The sequence below is a fragment of the Oncorhynchus mykiss genome, chromosome 23, assembly GCF_013265735.2.
Source record: "Oncorhynchus mykiss isolate Arlee chromosome 23, USDA_OmykA_1.1, whole genome shotgun sequence".
Lineage (NCBI taxonomy): Eukaryota > Metazoa > Chordata > Actinopteri > Salmoniformes > Salmonidae > Oncorhynchus > Oncorhynchus mykiss.
The window spans coordinates 34,135,067-34,158,993 of record NC_048587.1 but is presented as its reverse complement, the minus strand read 5'-3'; the positions used below and the strand labels follow the sequence as shown (position 1 = coordinate 34,158,993).

At 42.7% G+C, this 23,927-nt stretch overlaps 1 protein-coding gene across 1 annotated transcript in view; it reads right to left on the bottom strand.

Annotated features, from left to right (window-relative positions):
* Window positions 1-6,707: 6,707 nt before the first annotated feature.
* The window catches only part of LOC110502629 (leucine-rich melanocyte differentiation-associated protein), a 295,662-nt gene continuing 278,442 nt past the window's right edge, over window positions 6,708-23,927 (bottom strand). Inside the window, exon 7 of the mRNA XM_021580813.2 lies at window positions 6,708-8,556. Within this exon, the coding sequence (XP_021436488.1) occupies window positions 8,477-8,556 (80 nt within the window). The 3' untranslated portion in view covers window positions 6,708-8,476. The remainder of the gene's footprint in view (window positions 8,557-23,927) is intronic.

The following is a 23,927-nucleotide window of genomic DNA, read 5'->3' as shown; positions in this document are numbered from 1 at the left end:
CTCAGTCAGAGTTTTTTCTTGTACATAAAGCTGTTATACAGAATTGGCCTCCTTGTAAAAACCTCATAGACCCTCTCTCCAGAGGGCATTTCTTGTTCTAGCTCATTTTTAGTCGTCAGGTACAAGTCTACCCTCAGGACCTGTTGGAGAATGTTAGTAAATGCCAATATTTCCAGCATTTTCCTATGAAATGTTTGATTGTCCAAGTCAAGCATGTGAAATCGACACCTCAGGCTTGTTTCTCTCGATGTGGAGAAGAACCAAGGCCAGAGGGGGAGAATGTTCAGATGCAAAACATGTTTGTTGTCATGTGCCAAATTGAACATTACACATTTCTTAGCCGTGCCAGAAGAATCATGTAATTATGAATTTATTGATACGGATGAAGCATAAATGTTGAAAATGTCAGTATTTGTTAATCTCAAGTAATACCTCACTATGTTCTGTTGTTTTTTGTTGTTTATTTAATGCTGTTGATGTTGTTTCATCAAAAGGCTCATCAACAAATACTCAGCCCTTGCCATAGGAACCCGACATCTACCATTACAGCACTTTTATTAGATATATTTAGGAGAATATGACTTTATGGTGACTAAAAACATTAGTAAAAAACAAAAAATGTAATGAAATTCAATCAAATACAATTAATTGAAAGTGAATAAAACACATACAATACTGTTGCCATACAAGGGTCACCATTGACACTGACATGCATTAATATATTCATGAGTGTGGTAACTATGTACCCCCTCGGGATAGCTACATTAATTACATTAAAAGAGTAATTTAAATTCTTTATTCAAAGAAAATGATTCTCATGCAATAAATAGCACAATCATTACAGTGATGGGTGGGATGAGAGGAAGCACTGAAGCTAAGCATCAACGTCAAGCTCATACTTCTAACACACACACACACACACACACACACACACACACACACACACACACACACACACACACACACACACACACACACACACACACACACACACACACACACACACACACACACACACACACACACACACACACACACACACACACACAGAGTATACTGACTACAGGATGACAAATGCTATACCAGCTAACAGACTGCAGTGTTCTGAGCACCTGGCTCACTCTGAGCAGTTGTAAATATGATCTACAGCCATGTGTTTTTATTTGGTATTATTCATCTCCTCTGTCAGTAGCACATAAGAAGGTAATAGAAATGCCAGGATGTTGGCTGATTTACTTAGTCAAATGTTCATCCCAAGGCTCCACAGGGATGATTGGAGTTTGTGTGAGTAACAGGAATCCATGCATTAGGTAGGCAAAACTGACACGACCTTGAGACATTATAACGCAGACAATATATTACTGCCGCGGCGACCTTCCTGGGTTCCGAAGATACATCTGAAGTGTTTAACGGTGTTTTACAATGCATTACCAGGGCCTTTACATGTGCTGAGCTCATTTTATTCGCTCATACATTTCCGAGGAAGGAGTTTAGTGTCACTCAAATGTGGGCCATTTAGTGTAGCTTGACTTAGGGAGACAAATGAGATTACACAAGTCACTGATGCTGCAGATAAAAAGCAGTTGCAGTACTGTAGTATAGCGCTGGGTGATCCAAGCAAGAAAAAACCTTAGCAATATCCCATGTACAGTAACTAGGGCCTTTTTACCTGGTCAGGTCAGGGGGTCAGGAAAAACTCATGGCCTTATAGCCACTCATTGCACCTGAAAATATTCACCTCAACTGGATTACCTGTCGAAGACCACAGTGTCGTTATTACAGTTATTAATGTGTAGTTAGGTAAAGTGTTACCCTGTATGCTCAGTAAATATTATTCACCAAACTGGGACGATGCAGATGCATGTATTACAGTACATACTGTCAACCTGGCCTATACTCACCTGACCGGATCGATTGACCTGTTTCCTGAAGATCCAGACGGAAGAAGGATTTTTGGAAGGATTTTCCCATACAGATACTGTATGTCAGTGCTGGATCAATATTCACAGTCTTCCTTGAGCTTTAGCAACCTTTCAAATATCACTTCACATTGATTTCTCTCACATAAGTCTTTCTTACCAAATTAGATTACTTTTATAATCCAGCTATATTTCTCATTGACAAGTGCAAGTCAATGACATTTCAGAAATGGACACTATTATTTCCCTACATACAGTGTGTTCTCATGATGTGCTTAAGGTAAAAACGACAAAATACACATCCGTTATCATGCATTGTCATTGTGTCTTGGTTTGTGCCCAAATAAAATGGTGTCTGACAGATTGCGAGGTCAGATCACATCATCATGTATTAAGGGCTCATAATGAAAGTGGAAAGATGATGGTTATTAGAGGAAATGAAAAGGGACTACTCTTCTCGTTTAAAGCACCTACAGTCTATTCTGATGGAATTGGCAATTGGAATGGAATTATTTATGACATTAATTGCCACATTATCAACTGGCTGTGAGCTCTGGTGTCACTCTGTCCATCTTTTTTTGGCAGACAGAGAGAAAGATAGAGGGGGAGAGCAAGCTGAGCCTGAAGCAGACTGACAAGCTAATTACATCGTCTTCCTTCCCCTCAATGAAACATGCTACTCATCTGAAACGACGCCCGGAAATAAGGCCTTTTCTCACCTCCTCTGGACAGCACTTGATGAAGGAGGATTTGGCAGATGGACGGATGTCTTCAGGTGCAGAGAGAAAGAGAGGGGGGGTTACAGCGAGAGACAGAGAGAAGAGCGAGAGGGAGCAAGAGATGGAGAGAGATAGAGAGAGCGAGATGAGGAAGCGAGAGAGAAAGGACTAAAGGACATCTAGCTCTAAAGCTTGCCCCATCCATCCACAACCCTGTTAGCTTATGTGCTATCAGTGGCCAACTGTCACTCACCAACACCACTCTTGTTATTTTTTTCCTTCCTGTCTCTGTGAATTTGCATTTGCTTGTGTCAATCACTCAGCGGGCTGAGGCCTGTTGTCTGATGACTAGAGATGATGTGGACTAAGTTCCTGTGACAGCCAGTCAGTCTGCGCTATGCCTGTTGGGGAGACGAGGGGTGAAGGGTGCTGTGTCTCTGCGATACAGCTCACAGCACTTTACTCTCCTGAATAATATGACTCACACTCAACACAGATGGTAGAAAATGCAAGTTATTTGAGCTTACATTGGCCAATGTGCATCATAGCTTCAAGATTCAAGGGTTAAGGTCATATTACAAGCTTCCATGTTTAACAAGAAATCATGTCTTTGATACCTTTCTATTCAGGCCATTAAAATGAGCCTGTCCTTCAGTTTCCCCCGCAATCATCCTCTTACTTAAACACACACCTGTAGGTAATATGTAAAGGGCTCTATCCCTCAGTAGGTAAGTTGTGAAAGGCCCAGCACTCATTTAAACACAGTGCAAAGAGACAGTGTGAGTTGTGTAGTGTGGAGCCCAGTCACCCACTTGGCACCTGTATCCCCAGGCAGTGTCTGCAGCTGCCAGAGTCATCCCGAGTCCACACGCACCCAGGAGGTACCCAGGATCCACTGCAGATGTGGGACACACAGGGCATCGCCTACAGGTTGTTCTGTGGTTTATACCTTAATTAGTCTGCTGTACCACCATGTCAGTCTCATGTCAACACACACACACACACACACACACACACACACACACACACACACACACACACACACAAAGTTTATGTCAGTAAGGCAGATGTCTACACGCTGCTGCACGCTGTCGCCTTCCCTGCCCATCTCATAATGCAGTAGTTTGTGTGCTGGGGATGCGGCTGTGCTCTGTGCTCTGACGAGGATGGGAAGTGACACACACCAAACTCGGTGTGTCCTCCAGCCAGCTCCGGTGGCTCCCGGCCTGTCAATTCCAGCTCCGTCAGCAGCACTGGCTCAATGGCAGTGCCTGTGACACATGTCACAAAGTTTTAAATGTCTGCTCTTTTCAGCAGGATGGTTGGGCTGGCGCGGGCGGGGAGGGTGAGGAGAGAAGCAGCCAGGGGAAGGATGACATTTTGTGTTGCCGGGCGGGGGAAACTTGTTGTGGCTCCCCTCTTCCTGCCTCCACCAGCTGTCAGGGCCAGTTTCCTCTGAACATATCACAACACGCACAAATAAACCTTGTCATTCTGAAACGCTGCCACTAGTGACCGGCCTCCCTAACGTTACAGATGCATGGTCTCGTAGGAGGAAGTAGCACACAGACGTACGCAGGAACACACACGGATCCACACAAACACGCACGCACACCCTGAACATACAGTGTGGGGCTATCTTTGACCTTTCTGTCATCTGTCTGTCTGTTAGATTGATAAGCAGGACTGAAGCTCCAAGTGCTCCCTCTCACATCCCCCTGATCTGTTTGGGCTAATGTGGAAGACAGTTACCTCTTACAGTAATGACAGGAATAGAGGAGCAGGAGAAGGAGACGGTAATTGAGTAGAAGTGCAGGCGAATATGTCAAAACAAAAGAGACGACGTGGAGGGAAGTGGCTGTCCAGACCTCAACATTAGAATATGATTTGGACCAATAAATCAAATCAAATTTATTTATATAGCCCTTCGTACATCAGCTGATATCTCAAAGTGCTGTACAGAAACCCAGCCTAAAACCCCAAACAGCAAGCAATGCAGGTGTAGAAGCATAACAAGCATGTATTATATTCAGTCAAATTTGATGGAATATGTGAATGACGCAATTTGACATTTCCAATAACCATGTAGACACAGAGCAACACAGCTCAAGTAAAATGTTTTAATCAATAAAAGTAGAGTGACCTTTAAAGGGTAATACAAAATGTACTTGGGATCATCTAAAACAGCATTGCCTCATTTCAAAATTGCAGATAATAAGATGACATTAGGCAGGTTTCCAGGTTTATTTCACAAAAGCAATGTCGCCAAAAGAATCATTGCTACATGTGTAATGGTAACGTCAGATATAGGAAACATTTTATTTTGCCTAACTTTCTTTATTGCGACAAATGATGATGGAAAATATGTTTTTAGAATAAATGATCATTGCCGAATCATTTTTAAGGTACACGCATGTGATGTCAACACGTAACTATGAAGCTCCACTCTACATTAAATTCTAAATACTTACTACCTGCTAAATCTATTTTTCAACTATAAAAATAACGTTTATTTGTAAGGTTTGTCCGGACTTTGAAGAATGGCTGAACTGCTTCGCCTTGCTGTTCTGGTTGGCTGGACGCAAGTTTCATCATCCAATTATTTCAGATCTACAGGAGTGCAAGTTTCTCCATGACACGGACCGGGGCGTTATGTTGGCACATGACAATGGGAGGGCTTATAGGCTATCTCCAATTTATTAATGCATAAATGGGTCATGGAAACACTTCATTTTTATTCAACACTGTATCCAGATTGTCATACCTTCATACCGACCTTATGCCATACCGGGAAATTCGGTAATACCGGCACTGAACACATTGGGTGCTATTTCAAACCCCACTGAGCATTTGTAATCTGAAGGTTAGCAATGCTAACAAGTACATGTAAAATCCCATAGAGAATGCTAACTAAATCCTAATGACCACATTGCTAACATTTTATGCAGTCTCTGACCAAAAGTATTTGCAGGACAGATATTCCAGCTCATAAATGTATACAAGTAACTGAAAAAGGCTACTTACAGTTTGCTGCATGCACAAAACAAATATTAAACAGCAAAGCTTTTGAAACCCTTCTCTGCTGTTACCAAGCAAAGCTTCATATTGGAAGAAGCTAACCACTTAGCTAGCGAGATAGTTAACTAGCTAGTTAAATTAGCAAACCAAATGCAAAACGAGAGAGCATTTAGCACATTTTAGACAGTTAACTTAATAGTTATAAGACTAGCAAACATTTAGTTGGGAATTCCATACTGTAACTAGATCACTTGAGAGTCACAGTCGCTCCTGTGTCTCGTTGTGTGCTTGTAAAGAAACACGACGTAACTGGGGACTTCTGGTAAGCTTCATAATGAAAAATTATGTGACAGACGAAATGAAGAAGGTGATCTTCTTTATCTCCTAAAGCATTTCACAAGTTGACTGAAGGTATTTACTTAAAAAGTAGCAACAAATATTCACATTTTAAAAAAAATGTTGACGAAGAAATCGTTTCAACACTATTGAAAAACCATCTGTGGCTATTTCTAAAAACCCCAGTATACGGTATATACGGCATACCGCCCAAGCCTACGACACTGTCATTTGTTTTAGGTGTGAGGTCATTACGTCTAGCTGTTTGTTAAATAGAAATGCACCGTAGCAGGCAATTGTCAAATCTATTTTCTACGCAAACTTTGTAAACGTCAACAACAACAAAAAATCACTGGACAAGTTAATGGTAACATAGCTAGTGAGTATATTTAATAGGACATATTATATACTGAACAAAAATATAAATGCCACATGTAAAGTGTTGGTTTCATGAGCTGAATTAAAAGATTGCAGAAATGTTCCAAAGTTTATTTCTCTCAAATGTTGTGCACAAATTTGTTTACATCTAACTACGCCAGCTTGGGACCTCCACATCCGGCTTCTTCACCTGCGGGATCGTCTGAGACCAGCCACCTGGACAGCTGGTGAAACTGAGTATTTCTGTCTGTAATAAAGCCCATTTGTGGGGAAAAACTCATTCTGATTGGCTGGGCCTATTCCCACCCAAGGATGCGTCCCTGCCCAGTCATGTGAAATTCATAGATTAGGGCCAAAATTAATTAATTTGAATTGACTGATTTCATTATATGAACTGTAACTCAGTAAAATCGTTAAAATTGTTGCATGTTGCATTAATATTTTTGTTCAGTATACATGATTCACAAATGTTAGAAGTTTATACTCAGGAAAAATTACCATACATTTTATAGATGTGGGAATATAGTTCCTAACTATGATACTATAATGATACTATAATATGTTAAAAGCATGCCTTCTGAATCCTTCATAACCCCATTGAGGTAATATTCATAAATCACAATGAACTAACCATTTATTAATTCCATACTAATGATATTGATGATATTAAAATGAATTTATTAATCTGTTTCAATAGAACATTCAGAGTTGCAAAATTCTGGTAACCATCCCCAAGATTTCAATTAATCCCGGTTGGAAGATCAACGGAAACAGGAGGGAATAAGCAGGAATCCTCCAACTAGGATTTCTGGATAACCTGGACATTTTGTTACCAGAATTTTGCAAACCTAATTTAGTGAAACTATTTGACAGTGTTAGAGGTTGAATGTTTATTAGGTCTCTAATGTGTTCTTTATTTATTTTGTTTTGGAATGTTGGATTGTCTTTCCATTGTGCATTTGAAAATATAACATCTCTTTAAATTGTACATTATCATGCAATAATTGAATACTAAACTGATTAATTTCCATTAAAAACAGACCATAGTAAAATATATCTGCCAACAGCATAACTCTAAACACATATGGTAAGTGAAAAGTTGTGAAGTGTTGTTACTCTTGCAGGCAAGCCCTGTATCCATTCAAATACAGCTTCAGAACCACAAGGTTGGACTCCTTGAGAAAAGGTCTCCTAACTTTCCTATACTTTAATTTAGCCCTCATCCTCCCCCTCTCCTGTCTGGCATTGCCCCCCAGGTATAAACATCTACCTATCTTATATCATTTATCTATAGGTGGACATAGGGGTGGGAATTGTAAAGGTTTTAAAAACTTTATTCATTTTATGTTGTATCTCTCTTTCTCCTAACTGACACTCTAAAAGTGAAATTTACTGTATTTTGAAATATACATCATTACGCCCCAGTCCCCCTCACACATGCACACTCACACAGGCCCAGTGAGGCATCAGGTTTGACCTCTGACCCCTGATGAGTGGCGGTAGGGGACGGGTGATCCATCATGGCTGCTGTGCCTGTCAAATCAGCCGCTTGGCTGGAGCTGTCCATCACTGTGGCCACGGGGTGTGTGTGTGTGTGTGTTGTTTGGGTGGGCGGGTGGGTGTGAAAGAGAGAGTGCTTGCACTTGCGTGAACAGTTCTGTGGGTGCGTGTGCGTGCATGCATGCATTTTTGTATATGGTTGTGTTTATGTGGAGCACTGCTGCTTGAATGCAATTATGTCAACGTGAGTGTCAATGTTCACTCTGGGGCCGGAGAGTGGAGCTGACAGGAGAGCCAGCCACAGCTCAGCGGAGGAGGAGGAGATCAGGCCACTACGCTACAAGGCCCGTATTCATAAAGCGTAGAGAAGGATGCTGACCTAGGATCAGGTCCCCCCTGTCCATATAATCTCATTCATGATCGAAAACTGATTCTAGATCAGCAATCCTACTCTGAGAAGCTTGATAGATACGGCCCCAGGACTGGGGTCTGAGAGTGACAGTATAGGTTATGGAAGAGACATTTTAATGAAGATGTTTGAATTTTTATTTAACGACTTGTATAATGAAGCTTGTGTGCGTGTGTTTGCGTCTCTCTGTCGGTCCATCAGAGTTGGTCATTGCGGATGAATCGGTTGCCTTCTGAATGCTTTCCATAGTAGACGTAATGGCACTTGGCGAACACACCTGAAAGTGGAAGAAGAAGAATATTAAAATGCTGGTCCAATTCAGATTTACCTGTGGATGGATTAAACCTGATGTTTATAGCCATTCTATATAGCCCACCCATCTAGCATCACTATTCCTCCCAGACTCATATTAAACATCTCCAATCCAAAATTAAATCTAGAATTGCCTTCCTATTTCGCAAACAAAGCCTCCTTCGCTTATGCTGATAAACATACCCTCGTAAAACTGACAATCCTACCGATCCTCGACGATGTCATTTACAAAATAGCCTCCAGCACTCTACTCAGCCAATTGGATGTAGTCCATCACAGTGCCATCTGTTTTGTTACCAAAGCCCCATATACTACCCACCACTGCGACCTGTATGCTCTCGTTGGCTGGCCCTCGCTTCATATTCGTCACCAAACCCACTGGCTCCAGGTCATCTATAAGTCGATGCTAGGTAAAGCCCCGCCTTATCTCAGCTCACTGGTCACCATAGCAACACCCACCCGTAGCACGCGCTCCAGCAGGTATATTTCACTGGTCATCCCCAAAGCCAAGTCCTCGTTTGGCCGCCTTTCCTTCCAGTTCTCTGCTGCCAATGACTGGAACGATTTGCAAAAATCACTGAAACTGGAGACTTATACCTCCCTCACTAACTTTAAGCATCAGATGTCAGAGCAGCTTACCAATCATTTCACCTGTACACAGCACATCTGTAAATAGCCCACCCAACTACCTCATCCCTATATTGTTATTTTTTTGTTTGTTGCTTTTTTGCACCCCAGGATCTCTACTTGCACATCATCATCTGCACATCTATCACTCCAGTGTTATTGCTAAATTGTAATTATTTTGCCACTATGGCCTATTTATTGCCTTACCTCCCTAATCTTACTACATTTGCACACACTGTATATAGATTGTTTATAGATAGATATGATTATTATAATTTTTTATTATCTGTCACTATCTGTCTTATCCCATCTGTGATGTGTGTGTGTGTGTGTGTGTGTGTGTGTGTGTGGAGGATGAGTATCCTTCTCAAGTTGAGAAACAGCGGGGGAAACAGCATTTGGCCTCAGGGCGATGTCTAGACAGTAACAAGCCCACAACCCTAGCCCTGCCTCCACTCCACCCATACACATGCACGCGTGTGTGTGTGTGTGTGTGTGTGTGTGTGTGTGTGTGTGTGTGTGTCTGTGTCTGTGTGTGTCTGTGTGTGTGTTGCATTTTCATATGACTACTGATCATATGTATCATTCATTTGCTATGTATCACAATCAATATTAACGTATAGTCCCATGACCCATGGCCTTGACATAATCTTTAAATTCTTAATGTTATACCAAAGATGTGTAGAGAAACATAGTACGTATGTGAGATGTTTGTACTTGCCCTAAACAACAAAGCTGAACCTACTGTATGGCTCATTGATCCAATCAATGTCTGCATCAACAAAAAAGCTACAATGAAAATCCACACGTTTATATTCTTATTTATCATATATCCGTTAATCTAAAGACAAGGTGAAAACTGTTTTATTCATCAAATTCAATATGGTACGAGTTAGTAGCTTTGTAAAAACAAAATAACTACAACAAAGGAATTCATTTACCCTCTGCTATTCCTCCAAGGGTTACACTGTAAAACAAAATGGTCGACTCTGTCCATAACCTGTCCTAGCTGTGATGTCACAGCGCTCAGCAGAGCACTACTTGACGAATGCGGCGGAGATGCAGCTACAGCTAGCTAGGTGTCACCGCTCGGCAAGGACAAGTGGCATTAGCGCTGTCAACGACCCTCTGACAGAAGGACAGATACGTCTTTTGATATCAACACACTTCTTAAATAGACATCAAGAGCATTAGTAGAGGAGGTTGTAACAGATGGACAATAAAGTTGTATTCTATTCTGAGGGAAGGGGAGGAAAGGAGAGGAGAAAGGGGGAGTGCAGAGGAAATGAGAGGAGAAGAAAGGAAAGGGTAAGGATGTCAGAAACAGTTGAGGGGCGCTCAGAGCGATATAGCCAATCACTTAATCGGAGGAGACATTGTCAGGGCAGAAGAGAGACAGGGACCAGAATGGCACATAGTGACAGAAAGCAGAGATGGGGACAGAGATACTGGTGCCATATTAGTGCAAAGCATATTCCAACGCCAACCTCCATTCTAACCAAACCTGACACACCACCGCTCACTAACTCTCTGTCTTCAATGTAGCCCCACTAATATATATATATATACACACACACACACACACACACACACACACACGCACACACAAACTTGAATGGACACAGGCACACACGCACGCGCACACACACAGACGCGGAGACACACACACAACCCCTGATGTCAGTTCAGTGCAGCAGTCTTCATCCCAGCAGTAGTGAATGTGTGTGTTGTGTCAGGTTGGGGAGCAGTGCAGAACACAGGCCCGGGGACAAGCTCAGTCAATCTAAATCTGGACTTTGTAGTGGAGCGGCTCTCATTCCCCTCATAGCCCAGCTACTTGAGGTGATCCAAACACTCAAGTGTGAGGAGCTGTCACCTCCGATAAAATCCCCATGCCTGCCTGCCTGCCTGCTCCCTGCCCGGTTCAGACAGTTTGCCTGGGGATACAGGTGCCACGGTGGGAGAATGGGCTCCACATGGTCTTATAGCACTGTGATCAGAGGAGTGATGGGCCCTTCACAGCTTACCTACTGAAGGACACAGACCTTTAGATGTTACCTACACAGCCCAAGGTCTGGAGTTAGGGCCCTTCACATACCCTACATAGACCCCTTGAGAGATATAGCAAGGAGGCTAGGGCACTTCACAGGTTACCTACTGAGATGTAGAGTGACAACTGACAGTTCACGAAGAAATACAAAAAATAAATACAAGAAAAAGTATCTGTTTAGAATAGGGCTGGATCAAATAAATTAGTTACAAACAAATTGTGGGTCAACTGTACACAAATTGATGACTGCTCAAAAACCCTGATCCAAGTTTCCCTAGCACCAATCAGAGGGCTGTGAGCTCTGATTCTCCCACAGTGCTTTAAACAGAGACATCTGGGCATGCCAGAGGAAGCCAGACAGTGGGGGGGGGGGGGGGGGGGGGGGGGGAGCAGAGAAGATAGACAGATAGATAGAGAGTGATGAGAAAACAAAGAGATGGAGTCTGCTTTCCTAGCTAACGACTGGCTGCAGGGTGTGTGTATGTGTGTGTGTGTGTGTGTGTGTGCGTGTGTGCGTGCGTGCACATGTGTACAGTATAACCTGGCAGGCTGTGAAGTGTGATAAAGAGCAGGCTACTATACACACCCCTAACTCCATCAGTCCCCCAACAGCTAGACTCCAACATATTATTGGAGGATGGTGAGAGAGAGAAAGAAGGTAGAAGGGGAAGAAGTCAAAGACTTACATAATTCCTTATGAGGCCTCCTCAGGCCAGTGGGAACAGTTTGATGAGCTGATACTGGTGTCATGGATATACTATCTGTGTCCCATGACTGACTGACACAGATGGGCGTGCACGTGCACGCACACACACACAGAAAGAGAGAGAGAGAGATCCCTGAGAACAGTGAACACCCATTAAAGTGACAGATTAGATCAGTGACGTGGGAAGCTAATGTTTCCATCATGGATCCTCTGGCAAACGAACACTCAGGCCTTTGTTCTGCACAGAATGTCACGCACACCCTGCACCTTGTTGCTCTTTTTAAAGGATAGTACAGTATCTCTACTCTTCTTAAAGGGAAGTATAGTATCTCTACTGTTCTTAAAGGGAAGTACAGTATCTATATTATTTTTTAAATGGGGACTACAGTATCTATATCTTTAAAGGGGAGTACAATATCTCCTTCTTTAAAGGGGAGTAAAGTATATTGTATGCACTCAAGTAATACACAACCAACAACTGCATACACAGAAATCACTATGACACACAACAGATAACAAACCTTGAAATGAAGTTACAACTGCACATAGGAAGGAGAGGTTTAGGAAGTCAGTTAAAGGGATTGAAGAATCACTACAGCCATAAGCTAGTGAGACCTACTGCTCAACAAAGACCTCTACGTAAATCAACAAATGAATCGAGAGAGAGAGAGAGAGACAAAGGGAGAGGGAGGGAGGGAGGGAGAGAGCTGGAGTGGGTTTAATGATTGCTCCCTGCATACAATCAGCTCCTCTCTCTTCAAGGGCCATCAATATGTCAAGGAAAGACATATCCGAAGGATGTAGCTCTTAACATCAAGGTTATCTATTCTCCACCAGGCACATCTCTCCTCTCTATCCCCTCTATTTTTCTCTACCTCTCCTCTTCTCCTCTCCCGCCCTCCTCTTTTTCTCTCCTCTACTCCCATCTCCTCTCTTTTTCTCCCTTTCTCTCCCACGCTATCCCTCCGGCCAACCAACGTTTTCATCAGTGCCACAATCCATCAGGGGTAATAATGCTGTGGAGAAAAAAATCAATTAACAATGCAATTAAACTTTCCGTATTATCTCAAAGGGCTGAAATAATATGGAAGGGAGAAGACAAAGGGTCTGGAGGCAGGCATCCATAAGGCTGTGTGAGAGAATGAGTTATGGGGCTTGGGCACGGCCTCGTATGAGCCTGGCCTATTATAGTGGACACTATCCATCTCCCGCTGTCCGTTTATCAGGCCAGCACAACATCATGTGATTGAGTCACTACTTTGGCAGACTATATGTGGACATACAGTGCATTCGGAAAGTATTCAGACCCTTTCACTTTTTCCACATTTTGTTACGTTACAGCCCTTATTCTAAAATGGATCAAATTGTTGTTTTTCCTCATCAATGTACACACAATAGCCCATAATGACAAACAAAAACAGGTTTTAAGAAATGTTGTCAAATTTATATTTCAAAAATGATTATAATAATATCACATTTACATAAGCATTCAGACTCAGTACTTTGTTGAAGCACCTTTGACAATGATTACAGTCTCGAGTCTTCTTGGGTATGACGCTACAAGCTCGGCACAGCTGTATTTGGGGAGTTTCTCCCATTCTTCTCTGCAGATCCTCTCAAGCTCTGTCAGGTTGGATGGGGAGCGTTGCTGCATAGCTATTTTCAGGTCTCTCCAGAGATGATCGATGTTCGATCAAAGCCACTCCTGCTTTGTCTTGGCTGTGTGCTTAGGGTCGTTGTCCTGTTGGAAGGTGAACATTCACCCCAGTCTGAGGTCCTGAGTGCTCTGGAGCAGGTTTTCATCAAGGATCTCTCTGTACTTTGCTCCGTTCATCTTAGCCTCGATCCTGACTAGTCTCCCAGTCCCTGCCGCTGAAAAATAACCCCACAGCATGATGCTGCCTCCATCATGCTTCACCGTAGGGATGGTATTGGCCAAGTGATGAGCGGTGCCTGGTTTCCACCTGATGTGATGCTTGTCATTCAGGTCAAAGTGTTCAATCTTGGTTTCATCAGACCAGATAATCTTGTTTCTCATGGTCTTAGAGTCCTTTAGGTGCCTTTTGGAAAACTCCAAGAGGGCTGTCATGTGCCTTTTATTGAGGAGTGGCTTCCGTCTGGCCACTCTACCAGATGGAAAGTAAAGGCCTGATTGGTGGAGTGCTGCAGAGATTGTTGTCCTTCTGGAGGGTTCTTCCATCTCCACAGAGGGACTGTGGAGCTCTGTCAGAGTGACCATCGGGTTATTGGTCACCTCCCTGACCAAGGCCCTTCTCCCCCGATTGCTCAGTTTGGCTGGGAGGCCAGCTCTAGGAAGAGTCTTGGTGGTTCCAAACTTCTTCCATTTAAAAATGATGGAGGCCACTGTGTTCTTGGGGACCTTCAATGCTGCAGAAATGTTTTGGTACCCTTCCCCAGATCTGTGCCTCAACACAATCCTGTCTCAGAGCTCTACGGACAATTCCTTTGACCTCATGGCTTGGTTTTTGCTCTGAGCAGTGTCAACTGGGATATCATATAGACAGGTGTGTGCCTTTCCAAATCATGTCCAATCAATTGAATTTACCACAAGTGGACTCCAATCAAGTTGTAGAAAGATCTCAAGGATGATCAATGGAAACAGGATGCACCTGAGCTCAATTACGAGTCTCATAGAAAAGGGTTTGATACTTATGTAAGTATAAGTTAATTCTGTTTTTTTTTAATTTTTATACATTTGCAAACTTTTCTAAAAACCTTTTTTGCTTTGTCATTATGGGGTATTATGTATAGATTGATGAGATTTGTATTCATTTAATCAATTTTAGAATAAGGCTGTAACGTAACAAAACGAGGAAAAAGTCAATACTTTCCGAATGCTCTGTATACTGAAAAACAATACAAACGTAACACGCTACAATTTCAACGATTTTACTGAATTACAGTTCATAGAAGGAAATCAGTCAAATGAAATAAATTCCTTAGGCCCTAATCTATGTATTTCAAATGACTAGGCAGGGGCACAGCTGTGCCTGGGAGGGCTAAGGCCCAGCCACTGGGGAGCCAGGACCAGCCAATCAGAATGAGTTTTTCCCCATAAAAGGGAAACAGCTCATGAAACATGGGACCAACACTTTACATGTTGCGTTTTATATGTTGTTCAGTTTATATGGATACACCCCCCCCCCCCCGTGTCTCACAAACACACATTACGGGTTGTATGAATCAAGAATCTCAGAGTAGGAGTGCTTCGTTTTAAGATTAGCTTTGCCATTCAGGTCACAATAAATATGTTTATATGGACAGGGGTAACCTGATCCTAGACCAGTACTCTTACTCTGAGCCACTTGATACATACGGCCCAAATGGACAGCTAGTCAAATTGTGGCACATAAATAAATTATAATGATGAGGATATGTAAATATGATCGGTGTGTGTTGGTGGTACAGAAGATCTCTGATTATCTGTATATCCATTATGACAACAGTTGCTAGGTGCAAGCATGAAAAACCATTTTAAAAGGAAGAACATTAAAAAGTAGCCGCTATGAAAAGGGAAAAAGAGAAAAGGGGTAGAAAGGAAGAGAAGAATAAAAGTCATATTTACTAGGTGATTACTTGGTGTACTTTACTACCTGTAAAGCAATACTGTGTCTGGACCTCTGCCGACGGAGGTATTTCTGAAGTGAAAAGCTTAGCTAATAAGTATCCCTCACTCTCTACAGAGAATAAATATCCACAAAGAGAGAAAGAGAGAGAGAGAGAGGCTGGAACTTATTAAACGTGGACCCTGGATTATATCAGTTATTAAATCAAATGAGAGAAGGACCTCTGTGTGTGTGTGTGTGTGTGTGTGTGTGTGTGTGTGTGTGTGTGTGTGTGTGTGTGTGTGTGTGTGTGTGTGTGTGTGTGTGTGTGTGTGTGTGTGTGTGTGTGTGTGTGCGTGCGTGCGTGCGTGCGTGCGTGCGTGCGTGCGTGCGTGCGAGAATTGGGCCACAGATCAACAGGTCTAGTGTGTTGTCAGGTTTGAGCCCTAAGCAAACCACAAACTACTGACAGCTCCTGACAAACACACGTGTTGGAATCTCAGGCATAGCCCGGGTAAGACTACAGATCTACTTATGATCAAAGCCATCTGTTGATGTTGTTGTTAGGGACAAGGAGATAAGAGGCTGACTTTGAATTGACCATTATAAATAGGGAGTATTATACTGTATAGTCCTCAGAGTTGCCAGGTGAAATGGAATAAACCTTGAAACCATTCTCATAAATAAATAAATAAATATTTTACCTACCAATATACAAGACCTACAGTATATCATCATGATGAAAGAGTAATAAAGAATATAATATAATATATAACTTAATATAACTTATTTAATTCTGTGTTCAACCCTGCCCATTAGCCCAGTGCATCTTAACAAAGAAGGTGGCAACTCTCAGCAGGCCTCAGAGGGAAAAGCCCAGAGAATAACTTACACACTTAAATTTGTCCTTTTCCAATAAAAAATATTTAGTCCATTAAACATAAATACCTGTCATTATGATGCATGCCCTGGAATCAAGCCTCCCCATTCCCCCTCCTCCTTCTCCCTGTTTACTGCAGCGGCTGCATGTTCTCAACTTTGGTGTATTGATTAAACTTTTAAATGGCTGCCATATAACCCAGGGAGGTACATCAGGAAGATTAATTTGCATCAATGTTCATCTGTAATTCATTAGCCATTTACACTCCCCACATCCACACGGCCTATCATGGAAATGCACCAAATTTTTCACCCAGGCAGAGGCAGAGGCTGGGGAGCAGGGAGGGAGAGAGGGAGGAGGTGGGAAGGAGAGGGAGAGAGTGAGTGAGAGAGGGAGGTAGGTAGGTAGGTAGGGGGAATGAGAGGGAGAGAGGGAGGAGGAGGAAGGAGAGGGAGAGAGTGAGTGAGTGAGTGAGGGAGTGAGTGAGTGAGTGAGTGAGTGAGTGAGTGAGTGAGTGAGTGAGTGAGTGAGTGAGTGAGTGAGTGAGTGAGTGAGTGAGTGAGGGAGGGAGGGAGGGAGGGAGGTGGAACGAGAGGGAGAGAGGGGGGAAGGAGAGGGAGAGAGGGAGTGAGAGAGGGAGGTAGGGGGAACGAGAGGGAGAGAGGGAGGAGGAGGGAAGGAGAGAGCGAGTGAGTGAGTGAGTGAGTGAGGGAGGGAGGGAGGGAGGGAGGGAGGGAGGGAGGGAGGGAGGGAGGGAGGTAGGTACATCCAAATTATCTATGAATTGCTAAATTGATTCAGATTTGCATCCCCTCCTTAGCGAACAAGACTTCCCATTGACAGGGCTGTTCATCACGCTGGAACAAGACGATATGCATCACTCAGTACTTCCCCGATTGACATTGAGTAGCGTTGTAATATCAACCTTTCCAAACATTGCTCCAACGTTAGTCTGACATATACTGTAAGGCTACTCTCCGTCTGTGGTTAGCATGTCAGACTATTCAAACATCATCGTCCTCAGGCATATGAGAATATAATATAATTCCATAATTTCTCCTTCCAATTCTTTTGAAACTGTCGTCACACAGAAGTAACTCACTGTCCGTTTGTTTTGACTTTATTGTCAGATTTGGACTTTTATTCATACTGCAAATTATATTTATTGGGGGGAAAAGGTGTCCAAGACGGAGACAAAGGAGGGACAGAGACAGATTTAAGAGCCAAGTGCACTACTCAGATAAAAATGTGCATAGGAGGCAAAAAAAGATGGAAAAAAGGAAATAAAGAGAGAAAGAACAGCAGTCAGTGGAAAGGAGAGGTGTTGAGGGATTTGCTGTTGCTGTGGCTGGATGGGTTGTCAGGAGACGGTTGCCAGGTCATGACTCAAAAGGCCAGATCAATAGCTGGTGGATGTTACCACATGAATCTCCTTACTGGGCCAAAACACAACACACATCTATTTACTCATAGACTTAATGGACTCACAGACCCACTTCAGTACTTAGACTCACAGACACAGTGGTGTAGTAGGAAACACAAGTCCCTGACCAAATGAAAATAATAAAGTTGTTTCCATTATGAATGTAGAGGCTTAGTTATCGTTATGAGTTATGATGATGAGTTTTTCATGATCATGTGGTCTAGCTCTAGTTATGATACATTATAGTGCACTTAAAATAAATCGTTTTTCAGATATAAGGTTAGCTATAGTAACCTTGGGGAGTTATGACCGCAGTACTGTCACCTCACTGAATGACCAGAATCAAACATTGTAAACTCAGAGTGACATTCTTCATTGATGTCTGAATTAGGACACTGATAAAGGCCTACCACTCTTTGTACTCCCCAACTTATAAGGACGAGGAGGAAATTGAATTCCGGCGGTCATACATTTTGACAGGAGAAAGGATTACAGTCGGGACAATGGGGGGAGGGGGGGGGGGGGGCCTAATGACAAAAATAAAACAGTGAAATTAATTCCAATGACATTTATTGTAAATAGAGCAGAGGGAGAGTACACGACGCGCAGTAGCTCTGGAGGCTGTAGATAAGAGAGGAGTCGTTTGAGGCGCAACTCATGCAGTTTACAAAGACGTAATCCCCTTGAAACTAAAGTACTCCATCCTCTGGGTCTACAGCACACAGTAGACTACAGCAGGGGACGTACAACATCACTATAGGCACCCAACAAGTATTTTACATGTGGATATTGAAAATATTCATGTCGTAACAGCGCGATTATCAGAAGTGGGTGTTACAGTGAGTTATTGAAAAGGTAAGCCTATGTAGATACAAGTATTAAGATGTACTTGATATTGATATTGAACATACTCGATTATCACTATCAAAAGTAGTTATTACCAGGGGTGTCATTCACCCCAAAATTCTGAGGAGGCACAAAGTACGTGAGGATGGCTGGGGAGTGGTCCAGAGGGGGGCTATTCCCCCGTCCATAAGATTAAGAATTTAGCTTTTTTCAAACAACTACAGTACCAGTCGAAAGTTTGGACACACTGACTCATTCAAGGGCTTTTCTTAATTTTTTACTATTTTCTACATTTTAGAATAATAGTGAAGACATCAAAACTATGAAATAACACATATGGAATCATGTGGTAACCAAAAAAGTGTTAAACAAATCAAAATATATTTTTCGATTTTCGATTCTTCAAAGTAACCACCCCTTGTCTTGATGACAGCTTTGCACACTCTTGGCATTCTCTCAACCAGCTTCACGAGGTAGTCACCTGAAATGCTTTTCCAACAGTCTTGAAGGAGTTCCCACATATGCTGAGCATCTGTTGGCTGCTTTTCCCTCACTCTGCGGTCCAACTCATCCCAAACTATCTCAATTGGGTTGAGGTCGGGTGATTGTGGAGGCCAGGTCATCTGATGCAGCACTCCATCACTCTCCTTCTTGGTCAAATAGCCCTTGCATAGCCTGGAGGTGTGTTGGGGTCATTGTCCTGTTGAAAAACAAATGATAGTCCCACTAAGCGCAAACCAGATGCCGAATGCTGTGGTAGCCATGCTGGTGTGCATTGAATTCGGGAATAAATCACAGACAGTGTCACCAGCAAAGCACCGCCACACCATCACACTTCCTTCTCCTTGCTTCACGGTGGGAACCACACATGCAGAGATTATCCGTTCACCTACTCTCACAAAGACACGGCGGTTGGAACTAAAAAGCTCACATTTGGACTCATCAGACCAAAGGACAGATTTCCACTGGTCTAATGTCCATTGCTCGTGTTTCTTGGCCCAAGCAAGTCTCTTCTCCTTATTGATGTCCTTTATTAGTGGTGTCTTTGCAGCAGTTCGACCATGAAGGCCTGATTCACGGCTTATTTTCTGAACAGTTGATGTTGAGATGTGTCTGTTCCTCTGTGAAGCATTTATTTGGGCTGCAATTTCTGAGGCTGGTAACTCTAATGAACTTCTGCTCTGCAGCAGAGGTAACTCTGGGTCTTCCTTTCCTGTGGCGGTCCTCATGAGAGCCAGTTTCTTCATAGCGCTTGATGATTTTTGCGACTGCACTGAAATTTTCCAGATTGACTGACCTTCATGTCTTAAAGTAATGATGGACTTTGCTTATTTGAGCTGGACTTTGTCTTTTATCAAATAGGGCTATCTGCTTTACACCAACCCTACCTTGTCACAACACAACTGATTTGCTCAAACGCATTAAGGAAATAAATTCCACAAATTAACATTTAACAAGGCACACCTGTTAATTGAAATGCATTCCAGGTGAATACGTCATGAAGGTGGTTGAGAGAATGCCAAGAGTGTGCAAAGCTGTCATCAAGGCAAAGGGTGGATACAAAGTATATTGAAAGTAGGTTCTTCCACACATGTTCCTGAGTTAATTAAACAAGTAACACCCCATCATGCTTAGGGTTATGTACAAAAATGCTGGGCAGGCCATTATTTTGACCACAATGGCTATGAACCCATAGGAGGACAATGCCCCCATCCACAGGGCACGAGTGGACGCTGAATGTTTTGATGAGCATGAAAACGATGAAAGCCATATGCCATGGCAGTCTCAGTCACCAGATCTCAACCCAATTGAACCCTTATGGGAGATTCTGGAGCGGCACCTGAGACAGCGTTTTCAAACACCATCAACAAAACACCAAATTATGGAATTTCTCACGGGCATGACACCTCTGGCTATTACCGTAATAGTTATTGAAAAGGTAAGGTTATTTCTATTCTTGAAAGCACATGAAAACAGTGAGGAGAGTCCTAGTAATAGGCACTAATGTTGTCATGGTAAAATGACTACTTATCACCAGATGCAACATGGTTAGGGTGGTGGTGTGTTTGACACTGATTGATAGAATTCTTCATTACACCCCACATTTCTACTTCAAATGTAAAAAAAGAAACAGATAAAGTGGATCAAACCTCTGTAACCAACAACATTTGAAAACTGCAATTAGCAATTTGGCTGCTTTTGCTAATCGCCCCGTTAATAAGAACGGTCGGTCGGTCGGTCGGCGAGTCACTCACTTCCAGTTTAATCACCAGAACAGGATTCAATAACAAAAGAGCCGTATATTAATCACCAGAGAGTGATGACTTTACTCCTCATCGCTTTGACATTGGAGGAGGGGATGATTGGACGAATTAATGTATCTGAACACATTAAATAACAATTATCAGGCAAAACAGCATGAAAGAGAGTGGGTAATGAAGCTCATTGTTAGGTCAATAATTACCACATAAACTCTTCTAAGAGGAGAGGGTAATACGCGCTAGAAGGCCATGCTGAATTTTTCTTTTGCAATATCGCCAAAAGTAATGGGCAAGTACTGTATATGGGCTATTTGTTCTTAATTCCGTGTTAAAGTTAGGGGTAAGGTTATGTGATATTTAAGGTGAGTTGTAGGGGTTAGTTAATAGCATTTGTGATTAGAAAGCACAGTGTGTCTGTCCATTCTAGCATGGCCCAATAGTGACAACTAAGAGGCTTCCAGCAGGAAGCAAAAACTGTATAATTGAAGTAAACAAGATTATTGTTAGACATATAACCAACAAATGTGACCTTTTGTATACTGAAACAAGGGCAGCTACTATATGTCAGGTTAATTCTAAACTGAATGATGAGGACTGTATGATGGACTTCATGCATTAATGGGCAAAATGGCACCACCTGTCATTCAGCATTTCCATCAAATCAAAGATGGCTGCCAAACATGGCCAAAAGAGCAAACGCCACAGGTGCTGTTCACAAAAAGGGTGACCAATTGACCCTTCGCTAAGCCCAGCCCCGCCCCTCTTGGTTAAATTAAACACAGACTACCCCTTGCTAATCAGGAAACTCTTGGGTATGTTGTCGTGGACTGTCATTACAATTGCTTCACAGGAACCTGGTAAAATTATGCTTGTGGTGTGGCTAGCCACTCTGAATTCACTGTTAGCATGCAGTTAAAGCTACTAAGCATTTTTGTTGCTAAATGCCCTCGAATCGTATCCTGATGTCGACAGCAGATAGGAGTTGTATTCATAACATGGCGAACTTAGCTAGCTAACATATTTTGAAAAAACAAGTTATATTAAGTGGCTATCTGGCTAGCTAGCATTAGCAAGGTTTGGTGGTCAATGAAACTGAGAGCTAGCTAACCAGCTGAGATACCAAACAATTTAAAAAAGTATAATTTTGGATTAGAAAAGTACTCCATTAACAGTCTCTGCATTACAGGAATCAAAGTAGCATGTACTCCTGGTGCACTGTTAAAATATTTAGCCAATTAAACATTTTTTTAAAGAAAATTATCTGTTTTTCACCCTGCCCTTACTGGCTTTCATGCAATTGAAATGTAAGCTTAAAACCTTTAAAAAAAAATACCACTTGGGTCAATCGACAACTTAAAAATACAAAACTACTCAAATTTCAATAAACACTTTGAATTAACATCATATGTGATCAGTGAACCATCTTTCAAAGCCCTGACCTCCCTCTCATACCCCTATCTGTCAGCCGGTTCAGTTCCTCCTACAACCACATCTCTCTCTCTGCTGGCCAGACATGAATTACCAGTTGACCGCTGCTGTCCTGAGCCTCCACAGTGACACATATCAATAGTAATCTGACGTGTGGCAGGCGCTGGAAACAACAGTCCCCTTCGGACACATCGAGCCCTGGAACCCCGACTGGCAACACCTGCCTCACCGATGGGGACGTAAGGGGCCATGCGTCAGTCAGCTCCTTCTCTTCATACTTTCCCCTGGCCCTCCAGACACCCACCACAACACTTATTACTCCACTTCCTGGTGCTGCTAAGTGACTGGCCTGTCTGTGCCACTGTTGCCACGGCTACCACCCTGGGACCCTATCCTTATTATCCTCATTTCAGCTGTGATCATGATGCCTGGTAGGCAGCTCTCTACCTGGGGCTCCCGTTACATCCTGGCTGGCTCGCCAAACACTGATCCGACATGACATGGTGACAGAAAGCAGGGGAGAGGGGGATAAAGGAGGATGGAGGGGACTGAAAATAAAAGAACAAGGGATGAGGAAGAAAGAGAGAGGTAGAGAGAGGGAAAGTTGGCACAGAAAACAGGGGAGAGGGGGATAAAATAAGGGATGAGGAAGAAAGAGAGAGAGAGAGGAAAAGGTAGGTTGAGGTTGGCCAGCCAGGGCCCTCGTGGCGCAGGGTGTGCCCATCAACATGGGTGAGTGTTAGCCGAGAGCAGCGTGTCACAATGATGGAGGGCTTGGATCACTCACATCAGGCCTTCATCTGACTGGAAGAGATCAATCTCCAGGCCTAATACAAAAGGACACGGTAAAATATATTTCTCCGTCTCTCTTTTTCTCCCCCCTTTCTCTTGTGTCAGTTTAACTGGTGAGTAACTCTCTTTGTCAGGCATCACGCTGACCACTCTCTCATTTTCACCTCTCATTTATTCTGTCCCTTGTATTCATGTTTGACCATGGTGGTAGGGATGGATTATGCACTTACAGCTGTATGCTATTTAGCACATTGTGTCTATGTTGTTATATTTTGTATGAGCACATTACATTTGATGACTTATTCAAGGGCAAAATATTACTATAATAAACATATTATGTGTTTATAGAGCAGAAATGTTAATTGAACTAGAAATAATTTGCTGAAAACCTTTCACAAAAGCTGTTGCGCTTGTTTCTAGGTGGCAGAAGCTAGGTAATATACTTTAAGTAGAAACAAAGTGATGTTGCATGCTGTCTGGAATTGAAAGGAAACCACACTATGACAGGGATCCTACAGAATGAAAACAGATGATGCCGCTCCAGCCAATGGCTGTGGAAGGAGATGGAATAATAGGGTTGTGATGGTAGTGTGGATCTCCTCCCCCTGGCCTCCCGTAAGCCAGATAACTTGACTGTAACCCTACTCCTCTTGATTAACATGACACATCCCTCCTCCGTATGCAGGGAGGAGAGGGATGGAGGGATAAAGGGATGGATGATTAACTGTCTATGTGTCCCTCCCTGTGAAGAATGACT